Below are 25664 nucleotides of genomic sequence, written 5' to 3' on the forward strand. Positions count from 1 at the left end.
CCGAAGAGCGGGAGTGGGAGCAGCAGGCACGAAGAACCTTACTCACTGAAAACGGATTCGAACAGCTGGTCGAGATCGGGCAGAGACCGATCGATCGATCGTCCGATCGTTGGATGTTGGATCGATCGTATCGGATCGGAACAGATCGGATCGATGGAAGCACTTGTTGCGTGGTTGGTGGTTCTCCACTAAATCGCCTCCCATCGCGAGCGCCGATCGTCACTTGAGTGATAGTGTGTGCGTGAGTGCCGAGCGATCGTGCGCTGGTGTGTGTGTGTGTGTGTGTGCGTTGGGCTCGGCTCAGCTCAGCATTTCCCCCATTCAAAAAAACGGAGCGATTCAGTCTTTGACTTAGCGTCGCAGTTGTCGCAACCAAGAGACCAAGAGACGCGGAAGAGATCTGAGATCGGAGATCGCAGATCTGGGATTCGGTAGCGGGCTCGGTCAATCCGGAGTAGTAGTGCGTCCCTGGCCACGGTTTAAAAATATTATTGAACAATTACCGTAACTACTTTACTAGAACATTAAACGCATCATACACGACCAACTAAACAATCGAGTCCAAGAGTGCAATTTCCGTCTGTGATTAGAAGTTTCTATTGTTTTTGTCCCACACCAGAAACTACGAGTATCGAAAGCTTTAAATAATAGCAACAATGAATGTGCAATGTAACGTGCGAAGTGATGCAACATTTAAATATCTGTAACAAATTGGCAAATTGGACAGCGAAGCATTTCAAATGACAATGCCACCTAAAATTTCTACAAGTCGGATCTAGCCTGCAGTGGATACAAACTAATTGGATTTCAAAGAACCATATAAGTGGTAAGTAATTTTTGGATTTAAGGGGTCTTAACCAAAACTGGGTGAAATACTCGATTTCCTATCCGTTAAATCGATAATCATTTCCGCTAATTTCGTTCTAAGTTCTTTTACTCGTGCCAGTCACCACAAAGTGTTTAAAAGAGTTTTATTTCTGTTTTCATATACTATTCCACGGATTATTCAATATATGTATATATTTATTATTTATACAACCGACTGCACAGACTGCAGCAGCTCGCTTAATCATAAATGCAATACTATTAAAATAAAATTGAATCGAACTTCAGAAGATGTGTATATATGAAAACGAATATGCGTATGCGCGTATGAATCTTGGAAATAAATCGTGTTATACTTCGGCAAACAAACGCATTAAATTGCAATTAGCCCCTCAGCTCTCCCATTCCCTTTCCACATCGTGTTAAAGTCATTTTTTATTTATTTATTAATTTTTTCTTCATTATTATTTCATATTTATCAGCGAGCACGGGCGTTTTCAAGTGTAACGCAACAAGAAAATATATAAATAATCATTTTTTTGATGATTTTCTTTTGTTATCAATTATGTGAGGCAGCTTCAAGTTCATTATCATCATTAAAAAAGCGTCATCAACTGGTGGAGTTTCTCGTTTGTTGTTACTGCATCTGGTTTTGCAAATATCAGATTGTAAATTTAATAATTACCTGGCCAAGTGAATGCCAATCAGTTACGTATGCATTTGAAATATTTTCCATTGGCTTGATTTTATTTATTTTCCTTAATTTACCTGAAATGCATTGACCGAGAGATACAAATTCAATTTTGGGTCGTTGTCGATGATGACACATTTGCGTTAAAGTCTGACTCGTGCGAGCAGTAAATTTATTGTTTTCAATTCATGAAAATAAAGATTCCCCCACCTATTACATATATTACTTGATCTTAAGGTACATATTTATTTTAGTTTTAATAATTCAGTTCGCACATCTCAGTTTGTTATATAAATAACTTAATTTTTTATTAAAAAACCTCACGCGAGCTTTACGCAAATTTGATGACAATTTGCGACATGTTCTGCGATCATATTTCACCTTCCTTTTTCGATTGGGTTTCGATTTATTTGACGAACTTTGCTGATGCATCAGGAACGAATGTGGGGTGTTGGGCCAAAATGAATTTTTAGGTTTTTGGCGTCAGACTGTCCACAAGCACTCAAAAGCTGGACTAGAGGAGGAAATCGGAGTTAACATAATAATTTAACGTAAGTGCGACTGCGAATGCGTCTGCGCCTGCACACGTTGCCAAAAACCGACGACAGGCGGCAAAATGTGACACAATAAAAAAAGTGAAATAATTTACCATTTTTTTCGTCTGCTAATTTTTTGCAAAATAAACAAGTTTATGTTTTCGTCAGAATTTACATACATCTATATATGTCGATTGATTATTTATTCGTTATTTATTCGTGGCTATTTATATTGGCACATTTTTCACGTTTATGGCTCGGAATCAAGAACCCGCCGAAAAATGGCCCAAAACTCGGGCCGCTGCGCAGTTACAGAAGACCCGAGCTCAGCTCAAACGGCTCGCGATCCGCAGAGCCAGACATCAGCAGATTATGTCACTTGTGCCACTCACACTCGTATGGCCAAATGGCTATATACGCATATATAGAGTGCACACGACCAGATATCGGCTTCATGGGCTTCATGGTCACGGCCACCACCGACAAACGGGAACCGGGAAGCGGGAAACTTGGCTTAACAATTTCTTTCCTCGGTCAGCTGTTTCCTACCTCCTTCGTTGGCCAAAAAAAAGTCTGGCTTAAAGGAGAAAAAAACTTTGCTTTTATAATGTTAATGTTAATTTTAAAGTACCACAAATATATCATGCTCATTTATTATAAAACGTAAAATTGTTTTTAAATTTGCCATATTATTTTTGGAAATTATTTTCTGTGTATCCATTATCTCGACTTTGGCTTTAGGCAAGTTCAACGCACGGAAGACGACGTGCAAACGGCGAGCGACAAACTAAGCCTTGCAAATAGAAATAGAGAAATTGTCTCATTAGATTTTTGCCGTTTTGCCACTTTGCAGAGATCCTGGTCTAAGCCACGATCGAAACTTGCTTTTCGTCCCAGAACCCGCAGCAAAGCGTCTCGCGTTAGAAAGGCTTTAGAAGCTGGTTTGCCAAAAGAAAAGTGAAAGATTCGTTGGGCGACTTCAAATCAGGTATCTAATGATTACATCCAAATACCCAAGGGTAGTATATCTCGCTATAAAACAAATTTGTATTTTAAAGCTATATATTTCTGAAGAAATGTTTTGTAAATTAAATTCATTAACTGACCTCTAAAAGCAGATCAGCATTTCCAGAACAAGTAAACTTCTATGGTACTTTATCTCGAGTAATGTTTTCTGCTCCAAAACCTCTCTTCGCTTACCTTTCAAAACGAATTCTTGAATAACCATTAAGCCGCGTCATTGCCGGACACATAAACTTCGATTTCTTTTGTAACATTTTTGTTGGAGTAAACAAAAATCGTGAATGGCCGTAGAACAAAATAGTCAATAAGAAAGAAGTGAAAAAAAAATCGAAATTTTTATTTGCGTCTTAACCCAATTAGGTGAGCTGTAGAAATGACGGCCAGAACTTGTGAAATTCCAAGATCAAAACAGAGCGGCGAAGAAAACAAAACCAGAGAGAAAGAACTTTCCCATCGTTTCTTGTTTTACATAATAATCGGTTACATAATATGCTTTCTACCCACCGCTGGGTGCTTTCTTCTCCTTCTTTTGGCCTGGAGCTGGGAGCTGGTTTCCAAGCCGGTTTTGGCCAGCTGCTATAGCTCCTCCATATATGTATATATGTAACTCTTGGCTGCTTCTAACGCAACTCTAACGATGAGAACGAGGTGGAGTTGTGAGTCGTGAGTGGATCCCATCTGCATATTAATCAGAGAGCTAGCCGTAGAATGGGGCCGGTCCAGAGAAGAATTCGCAAGAATTCTTATTAAAAAGCGAGTTTGTGTTTTTGTTGTTCTAAGCACGTTGGAAAAGTGAGAAGCGCATAGAACGGCGCACGCGTCGCGCTGAGAAGCGATCTCATGATCTGATGAGATGAGGAAGTGATTAAGCCCCCAAGAAGGAAGTGCTCGCCTCAGATGTCTGTGATTTGTATTTCCAGTTTATTTTCTTCTTTCTGTCTATTTTTTTTCTCTATATTTGCACAGGCCTATTGGCGATCCGCAAATTTGCATTAATGGATAGATTTGCCACACCTCTCCCGCCGCATATCACGCACATTTCCATGTGAGTGGCGTCACGTAGATAAAGACATTACTTACCTGGGCCCGAAGACTTCTTATCTGGCCCTCTGATTCTTTTGCAAATAGCATTTTTTCGGTAGCCCAAAGTCATCGTGAGGTTTTCTATTCGTTCACCGCATTTATTTGCCAAGCGATCGTGTGGCTGTTCTGTTGTGTGGCTAGGGCAAATATTAGAATCGATCATCTATCAGTGGTTTTTGATTCTGTTTTTTGTGTTTAACCGGGCAGTTCATTAATCACTTTGAGCAGGTAGCCCCCATGAAGTCTAAATCGATTTTCATCTTATTTATATAGTATTTTATATCCGGTTAGCAATAGGAATAGGAAAAGGTTTCGACGCAGTGGTCTTATAAGAACAAGGAGAACAGTCCATCTGAAAATAAAACCAATAAGAAGAATAGGGCTTCTCCTCTTTGTTGTATCCCACTTCGTGTACTTTTACTGGCAGGCCCTTTTATCAATTATCAGATTATCAAGTCGCATTTCTGATATAAATACCTTAACACATAACAATTTTATAGTAAGGGTAGGGTAGGAATTTATCTTCATCTTATTATTAGAACATGTTTTTATACAAATGTTTTTATAATACAAATGTAATGCTAGATAAATGTATTTTCACCTTATATTTAAACTTTAAACAATGGACTACTTTTTCCTACATAAAGTAATAGACTGGTATCCCCAATAAAGATCGCAATTTGTAGGCCTTTGCAATCTTTCGAAATTCGCAACACAATCGTTACACACATTTTTTGGGCTATTAACCTTGAACTTTATCACGCTAATTGGGACTTTATCTTATCTAGTGTGAAAACCCAGAAAGCTTGTTTCTTTTCTGCCAGACATTTGGCTTGCAGAATAGCCAAAAAGCCGAGAACCAAGAACCGAGAACAAAGTATTATCGCCTGTTGCCAATAATAATGCAAAATCGATGATCAGTTGCTGTGACCAAAAAAAGCTATATAAAGGCAAATACAAATTAGTCGACCGGTTGGCATCGATTCGAAACGAAACGAAACGAAAGGCCAGACTTCAATTAAAGACCTAGAATTGCTTGCGGGAATTAGCATAAGTGCCTCCAAAGCGGATCAAGACAGTAAGACCCAGAATTCTAATTGCAGCGCCCCATGGTAATGGCCGTGATACTCTTGCTGGCCCTGGCACTCGTACTCGGCTGCTACTGCGCTCTCCATCGGCACAAATTGGCTGACATCTACCTCCGGCCGCTGCTGAAGAACACGCTCCTGGAGGACTTCTACCATGCCGAGCTGATCCAGCCGGAGGCGCCAAAGAGGCGGAGGCGCGGCATCTGGGACATCCCCGGGCCGAAGAGGATTCCCTTCCTGGGCACCAAGTGGATATTCCTGCTCTTCTTTCGCCGCTACAAGATGACCAAGCTGCACGAGGTATATGCGGGTAAGACATTATCTAGTTAAGAAAGTTATTAAGGTCAGTCCCTTTCAGAGATCTCTTTAAACATACGTCTTGAAAATGGGTTTTTGTTCTGAGCTTTATGAATATATAGACTTAGTTACCTTTTCTTATTTAACTTAGAATTTCTAAGCATTTATGTACTTGGCATTCAGCACATTGTTTATTTGTAGATTAAGTTGCTAAGTAATACATTTCCATATTGTAAATGTACATTCTAGATCTGAACAGACAGTATGGCGACATAGTGCTCGAGGTGATGCCCTCCAATGTGCCCATAGTGCACCTGTACAATCGCGAGGATCTGGAGAAGGTGCTGAAGTACCCTAGCAAGTACCCATTCCGACCTCCCACCGAGATCATCGTGATGTACCGTCAGTCCCGACCGGATCGCTATGCGAGTGTGGGAATCGTGAACGAGCAGGGACCAATGTGGCAGCGCCTGCGATCCTCCCTGACCTCCAGCATTACTTCGCCCAGGGTCCTGCAGAACTTCCTGCCAGCCCTGAATGCGGTGTGTGATGATTTCATCGAACTACTGCGAGCAAGGCGGGATCCGGATACACAGGTGGTGCCCAATTTCGAGGAGCTGGCCAATCTGATGGGTCTGGAAGCTGTGTGCACCTTGATGTTGGGCAGAAGGATGGGCTTTCTGGCTGTCGATACCAAGCAGCCGCAAAAGATCAGCCAACTGGCAGCGGCAGTGAAACAGCTTTTCATCTCCCAAAGGGACTCTTACTACGGTCTGGGTCTGTGGAAATACTTTCCCACCAAAACCTACAGGGACTTTGCCCGCGCCGAGGACTTGATCTATGAGTAGGTACACAGAACGTTGGACTCCCAATTCTATCTACTCCCATCTAACTCAAATCGCTCTCCCCCAGTGTAATCTCCGAGATCATCGATCATGAGCTGGAGGAGCTCAAAAAGTCGGCCGCCTGCGAGGATGACGAGGCTGCTGGATTACGGAGTATCTTTCTCAACATTCTGGCGCTGAAGGATCTGGATATAAGGGACAAAAAGTCGGCTATCATAGACTTTATTGCCGCAGGCATAGAAACGGTGGGTGTTTGGTTGTATTTCCAATTGAATTCCTGTTTAATAATTTTGACTTTTTAGTTAGCCAACACTTTGTTGTTTGTGCTGAGTTCGGTTACCGGAGATCCGGGGGCCATGCCCCGCATCTTGAGTGAATTCTGCGAGTATCGGGACACGAATATCCTGCAGGATGCCCTAACGAATGCCACATACACAAAGGCCTGCATACAGGAGTCCTACCGACTGAGGCCCACAGCCTTTTGCCTGGCCAGGATTCTGGAGGAGGACATGGAGCTATCGGGCTACTCGCTCAATGCAGGCGTAAGTTACAATCTACTTTTGTTAACTCCAACAATTTCTATAGTTATGCTTAATTACATTCAACTTTTTTTATGATCTCTAGACTGTGGTGCTTTGTCAAAATATGATAGCCTGCCACAAGGACAGCAACTTCCAAGGAGCCAAGCAGTTCAGCCCAGAGCGTTGGATTGATCCTGCCACGGAGAACTTCACGGTGAACGTGGACAATGCCAGTATAGTGGTGCCCTTCGGAGTGGGTCGGCGATCTTGTCCAGGAAAGCGGTTTGTGGAAATGGAGGTAGTGTTGCTCCTAGCAAAGGTGAGTATAATCTGTGATATATTTATAATCTAAGGATCACTGAATTAACCAGTTATATTTATCATTCACAGATGGTCCTAGCCTTTGATGTGAGCTTTGTGAAACCGCTGGAAACGGAGTTCGAGTTCCTGCTGGCACCCAAAACTCCACTCAGTCTTAGACTCAGCGATCGGGTTTTCTGATAATGGGTGCTACGGAAAACTGATCCACAAACAGTGCCTAACCTCAGGCGTCTTGTATCAAATACAACTAGAATAGCTAAGAACTGAACCATTAAGTAAAATTAATGTAAAATATGCATAGGTTTCTACACATATCCGTATACATATTAATATATGTATATCCTTTATCCCTGATGAGCCAGCATCAGCAGCCTAGTCCTGTGAAGCAATCAAAAAAGAGCTAAACCAATTAAAATAATTTTACAATTTTATGCTGACTGGATGTGAAGTAGATTAAGTTGTATATACAAACGGCATGTTTTGTTGTAATTACTTCTTAATTTTATTATTAGTCTTAGCAAATAACTAGCAGCAATTGTTTTTGAGAGTTCTGTAAACGGAAAGACTGTGTTTAAGTTTTGTTTTTCACGATTTTAACAGTTTTACATATTTTCTGTACATAGTTTCGTCAAAATTTGTCACTCTAATTATGTACAGTTTAACTTTAAATGTATTTATTCAAGTGTTTATACTGCCTCTGTCTTTATTTCATCTCTACATCTGTGAATATTTTTGTTAAAAGAAAACAATAATTAAACGAAATGAATGACATTAAACAGAAATCAAATTAAACACGTTAAAATATAAATTATTGAGTTGGATTATGTTTCATGAAATATTTTTACTTTTCTTCCTCTTTTTTATGGTACGGCTTTTAGTTTGCGGTTGGCGTCTTTGCTATTATAGCAGGGAAATTTCATAAAAGCTTTCCACAGTCGCTTCCCTCTAAGCCGGGCTTTGTTTTTAAAACCATATTTTAAAAGTTGCACATATTTACCACAAAATTTAATAGAGCATTTTAAGTATAAACAAAACTCAAGAATAAATTGTTTGCATACATGGCGTGCAGGTGCTAATTTGCAAGCCGCCATAAAATGATTTAATATTTGTTCAGCAAGCGGTGACACAAGTCTTGGGCATAATTCTCTTTGGGAAATACTCTCTTTTCTTGGGCTGTGGCTCAATACCTCGTTTGGCGGGCTTTGAATTCGGTTTTGGGTTCAGGTTACAACAGTTGTCGTTGGCGTGTCGTCGGTTTCAGAGGTTTTTTGAAAGACGGTTTTTTGAAAACGTATTTCCGCTCTGAGTCGCAGTTGAAACTGAGCTACTGAAAACCATTCAACGCGCGTGAAAGAATTCATTAATTTATCTGTGTATTTAGTGTGAGATAAAACTTAACAGCTAACCCAAATTATTTGGCTGCACTTGTGTACCGCACCTCTCTGCAACTCAACGAAAAATTTGAAAAATGTAATATAATAACCCAAAAGCGAAATTCTAAGTAAAAACTAAAACCAGTTTGTCGTTTGCTCGGCAGTCACTAATGTCTAAACAAGTTGGAAATGCACCAAACAGAGAAGAAAACTAAAGTTTGTTCAGCTTCCGTCGCAGTTTCGATTCTCCCCCGAAGATCCGATCTTCTCATACAAATGGAGTCTGTGAGATCGGAGGGCCCCACCCAGAGCTAATTGTACAGCGAACAAGCACAGATACATATAATAACTACATAACTACATCAGCAAGACGATCGCAGTACTTTGTTGTTATTGTTAGACATGCTAATTTTGCACAATCTACACACAGCAGTACACTGGCTAACACAAATTAGTTTGTTTAATGTGACTCACTGACAATGCGGCCCCTCCCCTTTGATGCAGCTTTAATTAGGCGACAACTACTGGGCTTATAAAGCGAAAAAATACTCATCTTTCGCTAGCGTTAAAACAATTAGCTGGTGTTCAATTGAAGTATGAGTATTATACTGAATTACTTTAGAGAATTATATACATTATTCAGTTGATAATTTGCCTTATTTCTCAGTAGTTCTTAAAAAGAAAGTAAATATTCAAAGGCTGTTGGTTGAAAAGTGCAAGTGTGTAAACGGAATGGCAAAAACTCTGAACCCATCTGTTTATATTAGCACTCAATTACACGTTTCGTGTGCAGAAGTTCCCTTTTGGGAGCCAAAACCCTTTTCGATTCAATACCAATATCATTTATGGACACTGACCTTCAGTGACAGGCCCGACACGAAACAATAACAGTGACAGTGACAGTAACGCCAGTACACCCATGGTAAATCCCGACGAGCCTTGGCCAATTGCTTTGGCATTGAATTCACTAACAACCCCTAAGGGAGGCGCCTGAAAACTCCCCCAAACACCAGCCACCCTCATGAACCCGTCACCATCACGCCCACATCGCAGAATGTTGCATGTTTAGGGCTTAGCCAAGTTTTTCCGCACTTCCAAAAGCGGTGTGGGTCTCAAAGGGGTCAAAGGCAACTACAGTAGCAGTTATTTGCAAGCATATCTAAATTATTTGCAAAAAATGCAGCCATGAACTCTGCTCTATATGTTATGGGGCTTTAAAGTTGCCATTGATAAGACTTTTACGACTTGCCATAACTTTAATATTACCAAAGTAATAAGTAAAGTAATAAAAAAAAATGTTGGATATTATAACCTTTTTTTAGGAACTCCTTGATAGGGCAATTTATTCTTTACACTCATTTTATTAAAGGGAACAAGATATTATAATATTACCCATATTATATTAAAATATTATCTTTAAAAAATTTAATTATTTAAGTTAAAGTAAAACAAAGGAATGCCTCGTAAAACTCATACACCATATACCCATAAAGGGTATTGGCCATGTTTGGAAAACGCAGCTGGAAAATCGCGAACTGCCCTTCGCGGGGAGTGGAAACTATGGCGATGACCAAGTACAGTAGGCGCCTTTGCATATACATGTGTATTGGTGCTTGAGGTGGTTCTGCCCTCTCACTCCCCCATCGTCCGTCCCTGTCGCTCTCGCCTGCAACCAGTTTGCAGTTGTGCATATCAATGCAAGTGAGTGCAAAGGGGGTGGGGGAGGGGGCAAAAAAGGGGCGGTAGGCAAACAAGTTTTGTTGCATTTTTCAATTGCCCAAGACTGCGATTGAAAGCTGAGAAATACAGATAAATTCGTTGTTTGGATCTCTGGTTTTCAGGAAATTAGACTTATTTAGGCGAATTAAGTTGGGGTTGGCTTAAACAAATACTTTGGCTAGAATCCAAGAACCAAAACAAAAACGGAGAACCGAGTCATTGACCCAAAACTCAGACCAGTTATAGGGCTGCTTAGTGTGAAGAAAGTCCCTTTTGAGCCTGAAAGCGAAACGAGGTTAATTCACAGTGCCGTCCAGCAGATTATGCCCACCTCTCGAGAGAAAATATCCCCGTTGAAAATACGCAGGTGTGGCAGGTAGTCGAACTCTTAGGAACGCTCTTTAAGCCAAATGCTCTTTTTTTCTAAAACAAGTTTTCTTGGCCCATACGTTTTGTTTACCTTTTTTTGTGCTTCGTGGCTTGTTGCGTGTGTTTTGTTTGGTTTCTGCTTTTTGGGCTTTCTTCTAAGCGCCGCCAAAGAAAACTTGTTTCATTTTTTGGCTCAAAGGGGTGCTGCGGGGTGTTCGAGTGTGGGCCAAAACGTGAACCACTCGTTAGCAACAACACGCAAACAGTTGAGCACTGAAATTCCTATCTGGGAGAGCCACATATCCCAAAATTAGTGAGCAGATTTAATGGGTACTCTAACAATACTCCAGGTTTAAAAGGAATTTTTAAAGAGTACCAAATGTGCATTCAGATATTTTTTAAAATGCATGAACATGTCATATGCAATTCTTTTTCCTTAAACAATAAGCACACCAACTGAAGTTTTATATATAGTTCTATCTTTAAGTAATTACATTAAAGGCTTCAAATGTACAGGAAATAGGAAGTTTTGGAAATGATCATTAAATGAGTGTATACAAAAAAGCTAATTTCATTCAACTGCTTTCAATTATTAGTAGTTTCCTTTGCCTTTTTGCTGTTTACCTTTGCAACCAGAACCTAGACACTAAAATGTTTATTAGCTCCGAACCTTCGCTTCCTAAAGAGGGAGTGTCTTGGGAACTTTTTATCTCTTTTCCTCCATTTTCCCTATAGCTCTTTCCCATCGCACTCCCTTTCACATTTTTCCCCTGCCCCAACGCAGTGAAAGTTATGCGTGGCCCTTTTTTAGGGTTTTGGGTTGAGTTTCCAGTTTCATTTCGAGTTTGACTTATTTTTTCCGGTTTTTCCCTCGCACTTTAATTGTTGTTTATGGGGTTACGCATCGCGGGGTTAACTAGCACAGTTCCCTCCCCGTCGCCCGCCCCCTCACTTTTGCTGTACGTGCCTTTGGCTAATATTGGGATTTTATGCTTTGTTCTTTATGTGATGCAATTAGCTTCAATCAATGGGGGCCATTGTTGCTCATGAAGTGGAGATCCAATTCCCCACTTTGTACACGAAAAAAACAAATTACGGGCTATGATAAACCAGAAAATCTTAAAAACTTCAGCCGAGTGGTATCAAAAAATAACAATTTTTGATTTTAGGCTCTATAATATTTATCATATAGGGTTTTTAAAATTATTTTTAAACTATGAAAGATAAACTTTTGAAAATGCAGAAGAGAACACAAGCGGATTTGAACTTATTTATACATCGATAGCGTTGTAGATAAAACAATACATTGATAACTTCGTACTCATGAATGGCAATAATATTGAAATTTCTCGTGAGTTTAAACAGACTTGATATACCAACAATGGGTTATTTTTCGGTCCGTTCTCCTTTTTTTTAGTGTAGAGTCAGAATAAAGAACTCTAACTCTACAGCTCCATCAAATCAGGTGTTGAATCGTGTCCGAAAGAGGTGACAATTGAGCGACAGTAGCCTCTTTGTCGGTATGCAGTTAATTATTGATCATAATGGAATTATAGATGAAGGTACACAAGACAGCGATTATAGTTGGATGTATTATTCATACGACTGACTTTTCGATGCAAACTCACGTAGGCTGCTCGCATTCCCAGCTTGAATTTGGTATGCATCTCGGCACCTCACATGCGAATATGGCCCCATATGTTCGTATAAAGATTTCATACCCCACCCAAAAGTCCCACACACCCAATAGATGAGATCATCGCAGAAGGTGCCCTTAATCAATACGGTCTGCAGCTGGATGTATTTCGTGTGGGAGAGAGGAGACCTTCGGCCATCAATTGACACAAATCCACAACAGAACGTAGATTGTTTGGTTTCACTCGTTTGCACGCTCCACCGAGCATCCAATAACAAATATCCGATAACCCAGACATGGAGGCCAAAAAAGGCCATTAAACCCGACTTTAACTGAACACTAAAAAGCCTAAATTGAAGATTCCGTTTCCTCTGTAGGTCGCGAACGTATCCAAATCCAATACAGCAAAATGAGCTACTTGCGATCGATAGGTACATATACAAAGAGTTTTATTGTCATTCTATCCTCGCTCCGAGCAAATGCCAAAGTGGCCAAAAAACCAATTGGTATACTAGTGTTTTTTATTTAATTAATTGTTTAATTGCTCGGTGCAGAAATCTCACGCGTCGAAATGTCGCCGGCTGACGATAATTCCTTTGCCACAACGCATGGAAACAAAAAGGCCACCTACACGGTGATATGCATCAAGATTGTGGAATTGGTAAGTTTTTGTTGAATTAAAAAGTGAGTGAAATATAAACCTTTAAAAAAAACTTAATAATTTAAAGGCATTGCCATTGCTTCCTGAAAATCAGATAAGAAACAGGTTGCATGGTGTCCAATAACATTTTTTAAAGATTGAAGATTTGGAAAGGCTTTCAATGCAAAAACCAATGATTTAAAACTCATTTAATTTATGAAAACCTTTAATCATTTCCAATAGTGCCTGCTCATATGCTGCTTGGGTCTGATCGACGAGCCGGCCACCAACTCCCACCTGCGGGTGTTCATCACTCCCCGAGTAGCTTCCCTTTGCTATGTGACCTTTGGTGCCCTGACCATCTACACGGCGATCTATCTGATAATGGCGCTCTTTGGTGACTTGTAAGTTGAAACTTAAATGTAATTATTATATTAGCACTGATATAATTTATTGTACTTACAAGGACTCCATGGCGTACGGCTACCTTGTGGAATCTGGTGGGCTTTGTGCTCTTCGTGGCCGTGACGGCTCTGCTCTTCAGGGACTGGTCCACCACCAAGGATCGCAACTACTGGCACCCGAATATGCATCGCTTGGATCTCGTGATGGCTTCCGCCTCGATTGCCTTGGTCACCTCGCTGGTCTACTTGCTGGACATTCTCATCACCCTGCGCTTGGGTGTGCACGGCGATCTGGAATGACATGGTCTGCCCCGTAGAGTTTGGCGGGAAAGAGGCATCCATTCGATTCTCGCCTAGCGTGGACTGTAATATTTATAGCTCCTGCTTAGAAGTAAGAACCCCGTTCGCATCCCCGTCTCCCAGCTAATTGTAATCCCACGAGAAAACAAATTGCCATCATCGAATCGAAAATGTACAAAATCGACGTCCGAGGAGGTTTAAAGTTCTTAATCGGCTGCCCTGTTTTGTTTTTTTTATAAGCTTATTTACATCGAGCATCACGAATGTTATATCTAACTCAATTAATAAATAAGGTCCAACGCAAATAAATTTTGTACGAGCGAATATTTTTCGAAATTAATCTATTTCCTTTTGAAACTGTCCAAATAAAAATGTCGTATTTTAATGTATTATTGATAATTTATGAGCTTATTATATACAAAAATAATGATTAACAAAAAAAAGATTCTACAACTGTTAACAAGGCGAAACAATGCGTTGTGATGAAATCATGCTGAGTTTTTTAGTCACTTGGATTTTATGAAATATTTCTCAATGTCCTGATCGTTGTTTATCATCTGCAGGCCATGAAAGGTTTCCTTTATATAGCACTTTCCAGCATCGCCGTCCCCTAGAGTTATATGATTCATTTTAGAGGTGTTAACAGACAGTAAGTATATCTTACCCAAGCTTCCATCACAAATCCGCTGAGTGAGCAATTTGGCCAAAGCTTTGAAAAGTTCTTTGGTGGCTATTTTTCGCTTATAATACGGATTTAGCCACTGCACCACATTTTTGCTGACATCGGTTTTCTGCTGCTTCGTTTCTGGTTTTGTATCCTTTTGTAAGCTTCTGGAGTCGGATTCCTTAGGATGTTTCTTATGCTCACCTTCCTTGTTCACGTCTGCTAATGATTCCTTTGATTTTTTTCTGCTGGATGCATTGTCTTTACGGTCTTCCTCTTTCTTAAGTTGTAATTCGTTGTGTTGTAGTGATCTTGTGGCTTCCCTACTCTCTAACTTATTTTCCTTAACTTCTTTTTTGTCCAAACTTCTTTCCCTAACTTCTTTTTTGTCCAAACTTTTTTCCTTAACTTCTTTTTTGTCCAAACTTCTATCCTTAAGTTTGTTTTTTTCCAGCAACTGCCGGGCTGAAATAAATCCTAGTGCTTCAAGTTTGTTATTTGACTTGTCTTCCCCTTCCTTTTGCTTGCTTCTCTCTAACATTTCATCCTTAAGAGCTAATTCTTCAGGTACGCTCTCTAGTTTTACTTGCTTTTCATCGAGCACTTGTCGAGCAGTTTTAAAACCATTCGAAGGTTTGTCGGTCTCCTCTTCGGACTCGCTTCTGAAGGAACCAAAAAGATGCTGCATACTGGAGGCTGTCTTTTTTGAGTCTTTCTCCTTGGGTTGAGTTTCATGCGAAACTCTTTTTCTGCGATGGGTGTCATAGCTTCCATCGCCATTTGACATCAATTTAAATTTCCTTTCTCCAATTATGCTGTCGGGCTGGAGTTCAAGTTCGCGATCAGAGCTTTCTGGGGTCACGGATTCCTCCTTGACAGGATTGGAAGGAATTGCTTTAGGTGCGTTCTTTTCTACATCCATCTGATTGTCTGCAGGTTCTTTTTTAATATTTACACGTTCCTCTTCGAATAACGAGTCCATCGGTTCCTCCTTTATTTCTTTTTTAAAGAAGGAGGAAATCGATGTCTGCTTGCTATTTTCCTGTTTAAATCCCTTTCTTTCCTTTAAGGCTTTTGGCACCTCCTTGAGACTTTGAGGCCTTTGTTCTTCCAGTTCTTTGAGTTTCCGCTCAAAGTAAGCCACGCTTCCACCCGTCCAAGCACCTTTAGAGCTTGTTTCGGGCTTCGGAGTATAATCCACCAAGAGAGGCAATAATTTAGTTTTTCCTGTAAGTTGCTTGATTGTGGATATCTATTGGGAAACAAGTTAATATCATCTCGTATATGTGGCATTTAATGTTTCTTACCTCTTTGACCAAGGCATGTCGGTACATATTGGCCACCTTATTTTGGCGAAACACGTCATATTCCATATCCACTGCTATTGCCTCATAGTCATTGTATTTTAGTACACTTTTTGGCTGCTGCTCTGTGTCCTCTTTGCACTTGTCCACATTGGCTTTGAGTGCATCGATTATAGCTGTGAGATATTTTTCCCGATGAGTAGCTTGAAGTCCAGCGATTTTCTTCTCAGTGGCCTCCGCCATTCGGACGCGAGATATTTGAGCAGCTGTTTCCTGTTCCAACTGCCTAGCTGCGCTGATTTGTTTTCGAAGTTTGAACTGTTGCTTGATGAAATCCTCCGAGTCCTTTTTGGCTCTCTTGGCCATTGATGAGTGGCTCTGACCAGAATCGTCATCTGAGCCCGATTCACCAGCCGCATACTCTTGGGCAGCACGCTTTATACCAGGTCGTCCGCCTTTTATGTTATGAATAAGAATACGGCTTTAAGAACACAAATGGCTAAAGATAATTAAGGAAGTTTTAAAACTCACCCTCGTACAGATCTGCGCAATCCTGAAGCGAAATGTGCGACTTAAAGGTATCATCCATACATAATCGATGGAACATCTCCAGTGCCTTTTCCACTTTCTTGGGACGCTTGCAGACGTCGCATTGCCCATTACAATCTGGAGCTGGATCTCCAAAGAAATCCGAAAAAAGTTTATGTCTGCAGCTTGTACGCTCGCAGAATTCCGTGATCTTCTCAAATTGTTTGACAGCTCTCTCAGTAAGCAGCTCTTTGTCACCACGACCCCTAGCTCTATGCGCATCGTTTTGGAGCAGGAAACGTATACTTTTGACATCTTCACGTCCGTAGTATAGTCTACAATATGACTGCAAGCCATCGCGTCCAGCGCGACCAGATTCTTGATAATAGGCAGCCACATTCTGTGGTACATCCCAATGGATAACGAAGCGCACACTTGGTTTGTCCACACCCATTCCAAAGCTATTGGTTGCGCATATAATGGGCTGATCACCACGCATCCACGCTTCTTGGACTTCGGTACGTTCCCCTGTTTTCAGACCAGCATGATAGGCCACTGCTCCGATTCCCTGTTTAGTTACTCCTATAGCCATGCGTTCCACTTGGTCTCGAGTCCGGCAATATACGATTCCACAGCCTCTTTGGGGCTTGGGTGTATCCTTAAACTCCTTCGGATCGCCCAAACAGTGTCTGGCAAAATCGGCCAGGTGCTGAAAGTCATCTTCGATTGAATTCTTGTAAACAATGTCGTAGAAGAGGTTTTTCCGGAAGCTAGGAGTGCTAAATTGAGCAACGGGCTGGTGGAGGCGCAACTGCTTATATATGTCCTCCTTGACTTCCCGAGAAGCTGTGGCAGTCAAAGCCAGCCAGATGACGTCCGGATATTTGGAACGCAGCTCACCCAGTTTTAGATAATCAGGTCTAAAGTCGTGACCCCATTGGCTAACACAATGGGCCTCATCCACCGCAAAGTAGGCAACCTTTTTGTGTTTATGGAGGGTTTGCAGCAGCTCTTGGAAAAACTTGGTGGCTGCCTGTTCCGGCGTTATATAGAGAAACTTAAGGCTGGTCCTCACCGCCTTCAAGTCCATTATAACACGATCCCTTTCCTTGGTGCTCATCTTGGAGTTCAAAGAATCCGCCGGCACTTTCAGTTTGGTCAAGTGATCTATCTGATCCTTGATCAAAGCCAAAAGTGGAGAAAAAACAATGGTTATTTGATTCTCTGACATCAATCCGGGCAATTGGAAGCACAGGGATTTACCCGAACCCGTTGGCATCGATACGTACACATCCTGCTTTTCTGTAAGGGAATTACGAGAGGTATAATCTGCGAGATTGGGTAAGAATTTGGCCCATATTCACTTTTGACAGCGCACTTCACTGCTTTTTCCTGTAGCTCCGATTTAAATTTCGAGTGGCCGAAATGCTTTTTCAGCGCCTCGTGCACAGCGCATTCCTGCGTCATACTTGGGCCGTTCTGTAAATTGCGTTTTATTTAAATAAACATTGTTTTCCTTCTGGTCAAAACTCGTTGCCGCCAAAACAGCTGGTTTAGAGATGCACAATGCGACTGGATAGTGGTGACATCTGTTATCGATGGCGTGAACGTTCCTATACCAATAAAATGAGATGGCTACACTTTATGTTAAACTCATTGAACAAATTTTTTGCTTTCAATAGACTTTGCTACCATTTTATTAACCAATGTAAGCTTTATATCTTAATACCAATATGTACACACATTTTCGTGTTAGCGCAAGCACGAATAGCACAAGCTTAGTTTATTAAGCATCGGTATATTTTTATACCTTATGAAAGGGCAAGTCCATTTATCAACAAACTTTTTTTTTATTTTGTATTATATATACATTTTATAACCACATGAAAAGGATGTAATCTGGAATGCATAGCCAAGTACCACTGTACATACCGAAAAATGCTCCAATGCGATAGACATCGATAGCCGCGGTCAACAATCGATAAACCTACGCTGAAGAGTCATCGGCAGCAAGCAGTCGAAATTCAAAGAGACTCCTCAGTCAAAATTTTACAGCCGACTCGCGAGCACGCGCTGTGCTGCTTTTTCCTGCGTTTCGCGCTTTGCTTTCAATTCGCCTTTCGTCGTCGCGGGTGCGTGTGTGTTGGTGCGAGTGCGTCTATGTGCAGTGCGTGTGCCGCTATTTGTTAATTGTTAATAATCCCGATTTAATAACACCCGACGGCCATGTTGCACTTCAATTGCTTCTGAACGCAAAATGCACACTGATAAACGCAAACGACAAAAATAAGAGTTATAATAATAATAATGCCGGCAAACAAAGCGGTGTATTAGTGTGCGTGTTTCAGTGTGGGTGTCTGCGTTTGCCAAAAATATTTACCGCAAAAAGAACAAACACAATCAAAGCAAGCCGAATCTTAATCGAAGCCAAACGACAACAAACGCCGGTGAAATTGGCCCTGTCTCTTGCTCCCTCTTTTCCTCCAAAATAAAGAGAGTTATTGAAAGAGTTATCAAAATGCTACACCAACAGCAGCAACAACAACAGCATTTGCATTGCAGAAGAAAAGCAACAGCAACAACAACTGCCCGCCTTGTGATATTCAGCAGTCCTCTTCTACTACTACTGCTCACCACCCACTTTCCGCCCACCGTGCAAGCGGACAATGGCCCCGCCCCCCAACTGGCCGCCCTTGCCGCCCCCAATCCAGCGGGGGGCGTGGCAGGGTCCTCGATCATCGATCAATTCAGCCCGAACTGCAGTGCTGTGACACACATTTTCCAAGCGAGAGGAATCGATGCCATCGAAATTCCCCAGAAACCCAGTAACGGTAAGTCCCATATCAGTAACCAAAAGCTTTATAAATAAATAAATAAATCTCTCGAGAAATAGAAAACCTTATATATCGTCATTGTAAATATTTAAACCTTAAATAGAGTTACATTTACATCTTATGTGTGAAATGTTCGGATTATTAAATGTTTAAATTTGGGTTGTAAATACGCTGAAAGTGCAGAATATTTAAAAATAATATCTATGTAAAAAACTCTAAAGTTTAAAAATAACAATACGTTTGCAGATAAAATTAAGGAAATTTATTAGGAAAATAAAAACCTGAACTATAACCTATAATTAAATTATTAGAAATAAAGTGTTATGAAAAATTTGAAACTAATATAAAGCATTTTACCCGAAAAAGAATGCGTATATTTCATAACAATGGTAAATTGCCGGAGATAAGAAACAAGTTTGATTCGCAAGGGAACAAAGAGAACTCGCTTTCAAATTGGGCGAATCCGTGATTCATTCTGCTCCTTCAACGCGTCTGCAGAACTCCCTTCCCTCCCCCCTCCCCGAAGGAAATAAAATTCCAGGCAAATCAACTCGCAATGCGAATAAGCAGCAGCGCAAGACAGGCTCTAAATAAGAGAGAGTCCGTCGCGGAGAGCGTGTCCATCCCAGAGATCTTGGCGCATGCGTCGCCTGCTCATCGCAGCCCCCATTCCTGGCCTCCCCCCTGTCCGCCATCCCCCGCCCCATTGCTAGCCGGTGGGGGCAAAGGGTTCCAGTTTCCAAGACCAGTCCAAAAGGCAGAAGCAGCCGCAACGAAAAATCTCAAGAAATTCCTTTTTGATGAACAAAAAAGGGAAATAAAACGAGAAGAGCGCAGGCATACAGTAGAGCATCGTTGGCGTGTACTGCTGGACAATACAGTAATGTTTATTTAAAACTTTCAAGAACTTCTAACATTACATTGCATTTTGTATTAAAGAATATCTAAAAAATTCTGTTTTCAAATATTACTCAAATTCCTTATTAAGAAGTTTAGGAATCTCCACAAATCTCCTTTAAAGACCTTGGACTGTGTCCATTTACAGGCTCTTTGCCTAGTGCAAGAGCAAAAATGTTGTCACACCGCTTTTACACATCGTTCGACGGGGTAAAAGGGGGAAGGGGGCCTCGGCCTCGATCGCCTGTGGGTTTTAGTTAATTTGTATAAATCCTGAATTAATCACGCTTAATTGCAATAAGTTGCGCAGCCCTCTCTTCGTCGCTTCCAGTCTATCTCTCTCTCTCTCTGTCTCTCTTTGTTTGATTTGTTGCCAGTTGCCAGGTAAACTGTTGCAGCCTCTGCCCTTTTGCCCCTCCCCCTGCTCCTGCCCATACCCCTGCTCCTGCCCATACCCCTGCCCCTCTTTGGCCCTTTACCTGCGCCCTGCCTTTGTTTATTTTTGGTTTTCAACGTTGCCTGATTGGTTTTTTCCCTCCCGATATGTTTTCCTTATTCTTTATCTTTTGGTCAAATGCATTGCGCGTTGCGTTGCGTTGCGTTTCGTTCATAATTTCATGGAAATGGCTGTGGGGGAGGGGGGCCGATGAGGGGGCGGGGTGGCCAACAGGTAGAGTGGTCAGTTCTCGAGTTCCCTTTTGTGTTGTCTTTGATATTAATCAAGGTGTCATTGAAATCGTTTAAATTATGCAGTTCAGGATTTTTATTCTCTGTCGGCATTTTTATGTGAACCTTTTACTTCCCGATCAACTCAAACACCCCTCCCACAAAAAAAAGCGAATGCACTTGAATTATTAATGTTAAGTTCTAAATAATACTGTAATTAGTTTTTGCTGGTTTCATAAGATGGTTCATAGGATTTCATATGATGGCAATAAATATAAAAATTTACGTTGACACATTAAGATTTTTTTCTTGTTCATATGCTTATGATTCAGTTTTAAATTATAGATTATTTTTAAAAATTAGATTCTAATATCTAATTAGATTAAATAAATAAATATCTGCTAAGCAAAAATTCCATAATTCTATACATTTCGTTTTCCTCAGTGCACAGCCTCTCTTTCCATCTTTCACCGTGTGAGTCATAAATTCTTGTGTTGCGTCCTCTCTTCTCGTTCACTTCTTTCCATTCCCCTTCCCCTTCCATTCACCTGACCCCCACCCCTCGCACCTTGTCCGCCTGATAAGCGCCAGCATTTAGATAAAGTTTCCGACCTGTTCTTTTCCCATGCCTTCTCGGATTGCCCAACTGGGAACTACTTTTGCGATAGGTGTTCATAGGGTCTCTGGATGGAGGGAGTGTCGTGGTTTTGTAGGCCAGCTAACTACTGAGGCTGTGCCACCAGTTCGGCTGATAAAGCCAAACTTCCATTTGCGATAGGCGATTTCAACGAATGTTGACGTAAGAACAGAGAGAGGGAACTAGTTTAGAAAACGTAGACTTTTTGGGGCCATCATATTGTCGTAGGGAAGTTCCGAAAATTGGTTAAGGTTGGACTTCTCTGTATAAAAGTATGTAGAGGAGATTAGAAAGTTCGATTTGAATACATAATATTGTGATTTAAATGCAGGAATATGTTGTGAAATATCTAAATATGTTAAAACCTAAAACTCATTACCATATTTGCCAAGCGGCAAATGTTGTACATATATTTCAAGTAAAATTTCGATCAGTCACGTTTAGGTGTTTTGGGCCAATTTCCCAGCACTCTCATCTTCACACTTCAGGCGCATTCCTTTCATTGAACCATGAAGAGCAACAAACATGGGGCAGCAACAACTGCATGACACCTTCCGTGCTGCACAAACACGGCAAACAACAACTACAGCTGCCACTTAAACGCTTCATTAAAGCGCTGCACTTCCTGTGCCACATCAAAAAGCTGTGCGAACCCACTTTAACCCTAACCCCCTGACCCCCTGACCATCGTGCTCGGCTCGCCATCATCATCATTGGTAGGCAGGCACTTAGCTGAAATTGTTTGCACAATTTAAACAGTTCGCAAAACATTAAATCGTTAAAAATAATATCAGAGGAGCGGGCAAGAGAGGCTCAATGCAGAGGGAAGACTCGCAGATCGCAGCTAAAATACCCTTTAAATGTGATTTCCATGAAATAAAGTCAAAAGTTTAAATAGTTTTTCACTAGCTTCGTTAAATGCAGTGGCTTTAAATTTTTGGTTAAGTACGAAAATCTACCAAAATCTATATAACATAAATAAGAATTGTTGTACTATCTTACATATTTGATATAACCCTTATATAAGGTATTGAATACTCTTCCGAGCCAACCAACCAAATTCCCACACAGAAATGATCACCTTGCTTCCTCTTATGCTGCATCTCTTTCTCATACACTAGCCATCTCTGTCTGACTGTTGCCAAAAGAAATTTGCAACAGAGCTGATTTTAGCTTACTGCGCTGCTGTGCTTGTTGCATTCCCGCACTGAAAAAAATCAGTGTACATTTTTCCTTACAAAATTGAAATATATTTTGTACCTGTACATATGATTTAAAGCCGCTCAACATTTTCCGGAATATTGTTCACTATTTTCAACATCACTTTAATGTGCACAAAAAACGAATCACCGAATCTTCATTAATTTTATTTCCGTGCACGGTTGCTCCACTTCGATGGCGTCTCCACTGGCTGCACTGCATCCGCCGACTGCCCCCGACCGCCCCTCGTCCCGCCGCTTCAAGGCAACCACCGCATGACTATTAATCATTTTCCAGCAACCAAAACTGAATGGCCCCATCTCGCTCTCTCTCTGCTTCTCTCTTTCTCCCTCTTTGGGCCCTTTTCTTTAATTTTTTTTCTTTTTTTGCACTGTCGCATTCCTTGGCCGTGTAAAAGGAAGAAACGAAGCGAGCGGTTTATATGGCACTAAATCATCATCATCTTCATCGGCGTCGTCGGCGTGTGATCATGTGATATATACTTCTGCAATTGTTGACCATTGTATGGAGGAGGATTGGGCCTCGAATTGGGTTTGGGTTTCGATTGGAATGCAGATTAGATAGGGCGGGGGTTATAAACGAGTAGGAGTTGCTGTCTGGTGTTTGTTTATGGGGTCATTGAGGGGATAAATGGGGTGTTTATCACAAGAGCCATCCGCATATTGGAGTTTGGTGTTAGTAATATGAAAACTGAAACTTATGAAGCTTCGATCTTGTTAATTTTGCATTGTGTGATTCCAAGCTACTTCAAAAGCAATAATTGAACAATATGATTAACAAACAAGCATTAGCGAGCGATCAAAAACCTGGAGCTCCTCTGATAACCCATTAAACCAGAGCACCTAACACCTGCCAAACCAAAAGCTTGCCAAGGGGTTCCACTTATAAAACGCGATCATGAACGATAGGGAACTCTTTCACGCGATCTCGGTCCATAATACGCCATAACAATTACTCAGCTCCTAGGGGCTGCTCTTAACCATCGAGAGATCATCGCTTGGCGATCTCAAAACCCAGCTGGTGCTGCTGCTGGTGCTGGAGGTATCTGGTCCATTGATCGTTGCTGGCGTTCCAGACATTTCGCCTACAAAGTCAACACTTGCTGAGATTTCTCGACCTAAAGATCTCGAAGATCTGGGCAATTTCGCGTAATTAGCTGACGATGCTGACAGAAATGGGATCCCCCAGTCGGCAGCCACAGCTGTGGGATGGCTGTGACAACAAAGGCCGAAGGAATCGTCAGCAAATTTTCTAAGAATGAATCCTGTGGATCGCGGATGAGTCAAGTTGGATTCGAGTAAGGGATAAAATGAAAACGAAACCAAAACCGGGACAGAGTGAACGATCGGGGCTGAGCCAACGACTTAATTGCCGGCAAGTGTCGGTGGAGGATACCAAAAATAGGTAGAGAAGAGAATCCCAGACTCTCGGCCAGACTTCCAACATTCCCAGTCATCTCGGGCAGGTCAAACGTGGCCACTTTATGGAGCGAGATAACATTTTGCCTGTGTGGTCTCACCTTAGTTGCCGTCTCTTTCTTCCACTCCTCTGGCTGTCTCTTTCGCGGTCTCAACTCCTTAAACACGTTCTCGGTGCATTCCGCGTCCATTTCTTGCCTTCATTCCATCGGAACAGTTGAAGCAATGACATTCATATATGGCCATCGTTGAAATGCCTTTTTCGGGAGTGCAGCCAAAGAAAGAAAGAGATGCATTAACAGGGCCAAAAAGAGATAGATGGTGGTGGCATTTTGTTGTTAATTTATTTTTGTGGTTTCTCTGGACCAACTGCACCCCAACACCTCTGTGTAAAGTCCAAGAGAATGCTTTTCAAGGATATTCCCTATGTCAAAGATATTCCAGAAATGTGGTTACCCATTCTCACGGTCTGATTTTCATTTTTGGTGCCATGAAGACGTTATTGCACCATGTTGCAAAAGCTATTTCCATTTTGAAAATTAACATGACATACAATATTTTAATATGGGCAAAGAATGGGTAACATATTTGGTGATAGTTATTTTAAAAATCTCGTTACACTTTCTCACGCTCTGGTTTTCATTTCTGTACCAAAGATTACGCAGTAGATGCTTGGATAATTACATAACTTAAAGCCCAGCAATTAGGCTCGCCTCTAAAATGGTAGCGCCGAATAACAATTACATTTAACATGTTTATTAATAAGCCAGAGGATGGATAGCACGGATAGAGGGGGTACAGGGGTCCCAGCCATTTGGCGGCTCCATTTGACCAAAAAGATAATTAAGCAGTTAACCAGCTAAGAGCCGCAGATGAAGCTGTGGCCGCGGCTCCACTACCTTGTTTGGTACTTCACTGGGAAACTCTTTGCCCCCAAAGACCCGACCCTCCCGCAAATCTCAAACCTTTTTAGCTTCACCCACTTTTGAGTCTCGAGCAAATGAAGCATTAAATCGTGCAAACAAACAAGCGAAACAAACTCACAACTACAACAAAGTTATAAATGCCGACTCTAGATAATAATAGTAGGCAAAGTGCAGGAGAAGGACGGGCAGAAAAGGGGGAGTGGCAGCTGGGAGGAGGCAGCCAGCATTTACATAATGAGCATGTTGTACGTTGTGGGTTAAGACTCTTCTCCACCGGCTCTCCAATCTAGGAATGCCAAGAAAGCGAAGTTTGCAAAAGATTTAAGTAGAGTATGGAGTTGAGGGAAAAACGTGGAGTGGGGTTAGAGCAGTGGGCGGTTCTTGAAAACTTTGTTAAGATATCTTAACTAAGAATAAGTAGAAAATGGAGGCAGACGGTAATTAAATGAGTGGAAACACTTTTCTTGGGAAAACTTTTCAAAAAATAATAATATCTTGGGAAAAGCAAACTTATTTTTAGAATTTCTGATATACCAAGCTGTAGAAGTGTTTTTTTTTAAATATGTAAATTGTCTTAAGGTCGAAGAATTATGATATAATATTTGTATGCATCAGTAGAAACCATAACTATGTAAAAACGATACTTTATGAATAATTTTTGCGGTACCCTGAATTCTACTTGACCCCTTGTTGGTCCTTAAATAACTTAAAGATCTGCATTGCATTCGATACGCCTGCATATGATCCAGAAAAGTAAACCTTGAATTAGTTCTCTGTGGCAAATCATTGGCCTCTTCTTTAGAGATCCTCATTACCCATTTTGATGCACCGACTCCCTCATCAACCACCAGTTGGTCACAGACGATCCTTGGTTTCCCCCTCAAAGCAGATTTCAAGC

General features: G+C 41.2%; 4 protein-coding genes across 9 annotated transcripts in view; 3 read left to right on the top strand and 1 right to left on the bottom strand.

Annotated features, from left to right (window-relative positions):
• Positions 1–361: 361 nt before the first annotated feature.
• LOC122616317 (ecdysone 20-monooxygenase) lies at positions 362–7783 on the top strand. Of its 3 annotated transcripts, XM_043791726.1 has the most exons (7): positions 366–826; positions 5262–5556; positions 5793–6387; positions 6456–6633; positions 6691–6930; positions 7013–7228; positions 7300–7783. In XM_043791726.1, exons 2-7 carry the CDS (start codon positions 5268–5270, stop codon positions 7408–7410), a joined length of 1629 nt encoding a protein of 542 aa, XP_043647661.1. In that variant the 5' UTR covers positions 366–826; positions 5262–5267; the 3' UTR covers positions 7411–7783. The 3 variants fall into 3 exon arrangements, with proteins under 3 accessions (XP_043647664.1, XP_043647661.1, XP_043647663.1); XM_043791728.1 differs by lacking the exon at positions 366–826 and having other exon boundaries at positions 5421–5546; positions 7300–7782; XM_043791729.1 differs by lacking the exons at positions 6691–6930; positions 7013–7228; positions 7300–7783 and having other exon boundaries at positions 362–826; positions 5793–6391; positions 6456–6582.
• A 678-nt stretch (positions 7784–8461) lies between these two features.
• LOC122616166 lies at positions 8462–14060 on the top strand. Of its 3 annotated transcripts, none has more exons than XM_043791510.1 (5): positions 8494–8573; positions 12705–12758; positions 12882–12988; positions 13211–13371; positions 13434–14060. In XM_043791510.1, exons 2-5 carry the CDS (start codon positions 12737–12739, stop codon positions 13669–13671), a joined length of 528 nt encoding a protein of 175 aa, XP_043647445.1. In that variant the 5' UTR covers positions 8494–8573; positions 12705–12736; the 3' UTR covers positions 13672–14060. The 3 variants fall into 3 exon arrangements, with proteins under 3 accessions (XP_043647446.1, XP_043647445.1, XP_043647444.1); XM_043791509.1 differs by having other exon boundaries at positions 8503–8612; XM_043791511.1 differs by lacking the exon at positions 12705–12758 and having other exon boundaries at positions 8462–8700.
• Positions 14051–17725, bottom strand: LOC122616165 (ATP-dependent DNA helicase Q5). Its single transcript, XM_043791508.1, has 5 exons — positions 17532–17725; positions 16171–17469; positions 15643–16094; positions 14336–15587; positions 14051–14281 (listed from the first exon to the last, which is right to left on the bottom strand). Exons 1-5 carry the CDS (start codon positions 17632–17634, stop codon positions 14178–14180), a joined length of 3210 nt encoding a protein of 1069 aa, XP_043647443.1. The 5' UTR covers positions 17635–17725; the 3' UTR covers positions 14051–14177.
• Positions 17726–18208: 483 nt separating this feature from the next.
• LOC122617733 (glypican-6) overlaps positions 18209–25664 on the top strand; it is a 40216-nt gene continuing 32760 nt past the window's right edge. For both annotated transcript variants that reach the window (XM_043793706.1, XM_043793707.1), the window contains exon 1: positions 18209–18998. In XM_043793706.1, the coding sequence (XP_043649641.1) occupies positions 18686–18998 (313 nt within the window). In that variant the 5' untranslated portion in view covers positions 18209–18685. The remainder of the gene's footprint in view (positions 18999–25664) is intronic.

Source organism: Drosophila teissieri, chromosome 3L, assembly GCF_016746235.2.
Source record: "Drosophila teissieri strain GT53w chromosome 3L, Prin_Dtei_1.1, whole genome shotgun sequence".
Classification (NCBI taxonomy): Eukaryota; Metazoa; Arthropoda; class Insecta; order Diptera; family Drosophilidae; genus Drosophila; species Drosophila teissieri.

Bases quoted from the DNA above. Each gene is read 5' to 3' on its own strand.
- LOC122616166 (XM_043791510.1), top strand. From the start codon at position 12,737: ATGAGCTACTTGCGATCGATAG. The intron at 12,759-12,881 runs GTACATATACAA...TGCTCGGTGCAG, and splicing joins GAGCTACTTGCGATCGATAG to AAATCTCACGCGTCGAAATG. The intron at 13,372-13,433 runs GTAAGTTGAAAC...TGTACTTACAAG, and splicing joins ATGGCGCTCTTTGGTGACTT to GACTCCATGGCGTACGGCTA.
- LOC122616317 (XM_043791726.1), top strand. From the start codon at position 5,268: ATGGTAATGGCCGTGATACTCTTGCTGGCCCTGGCACTCGTACTCGGC. The intron at 5,557-5,792 runs GTAAGACATTAT...TGTACATTCTAG, and splicing joins GCTGCACGAGGTATATGCGG to ATCTGAACAGACAGTATGGC. The intron at 6,634-6,690 runs GTGGGTGTTTGG...TTGACTTTTTAG, and splicing joins TTGCCGCAGGCATAGAAACG to TTAGCCAACACTTTGTTGTT.
- LOC122616165 (XM_043791508.1), bottom strand. From the start codon at position 17,634: ATGACGCAGGAATGCGCTGTGCACGAGGCGCTGAAAAAGCATTTCGGC. The intron at 16,095-16,170 runs GTGAGTTTTAAA...ATAACATAAAAG, and splicing joins TTGCGCAGATCTGTACGAGG to GCGGACGACCTGGTATAAAG. The intron at 15,588-15,642 runs GTAAGAAACATT...GTTTCCCAATAG, and splicing joins GACATGCCTTGGTCAAAGAG to ATATCCACAATCAAGCAACT.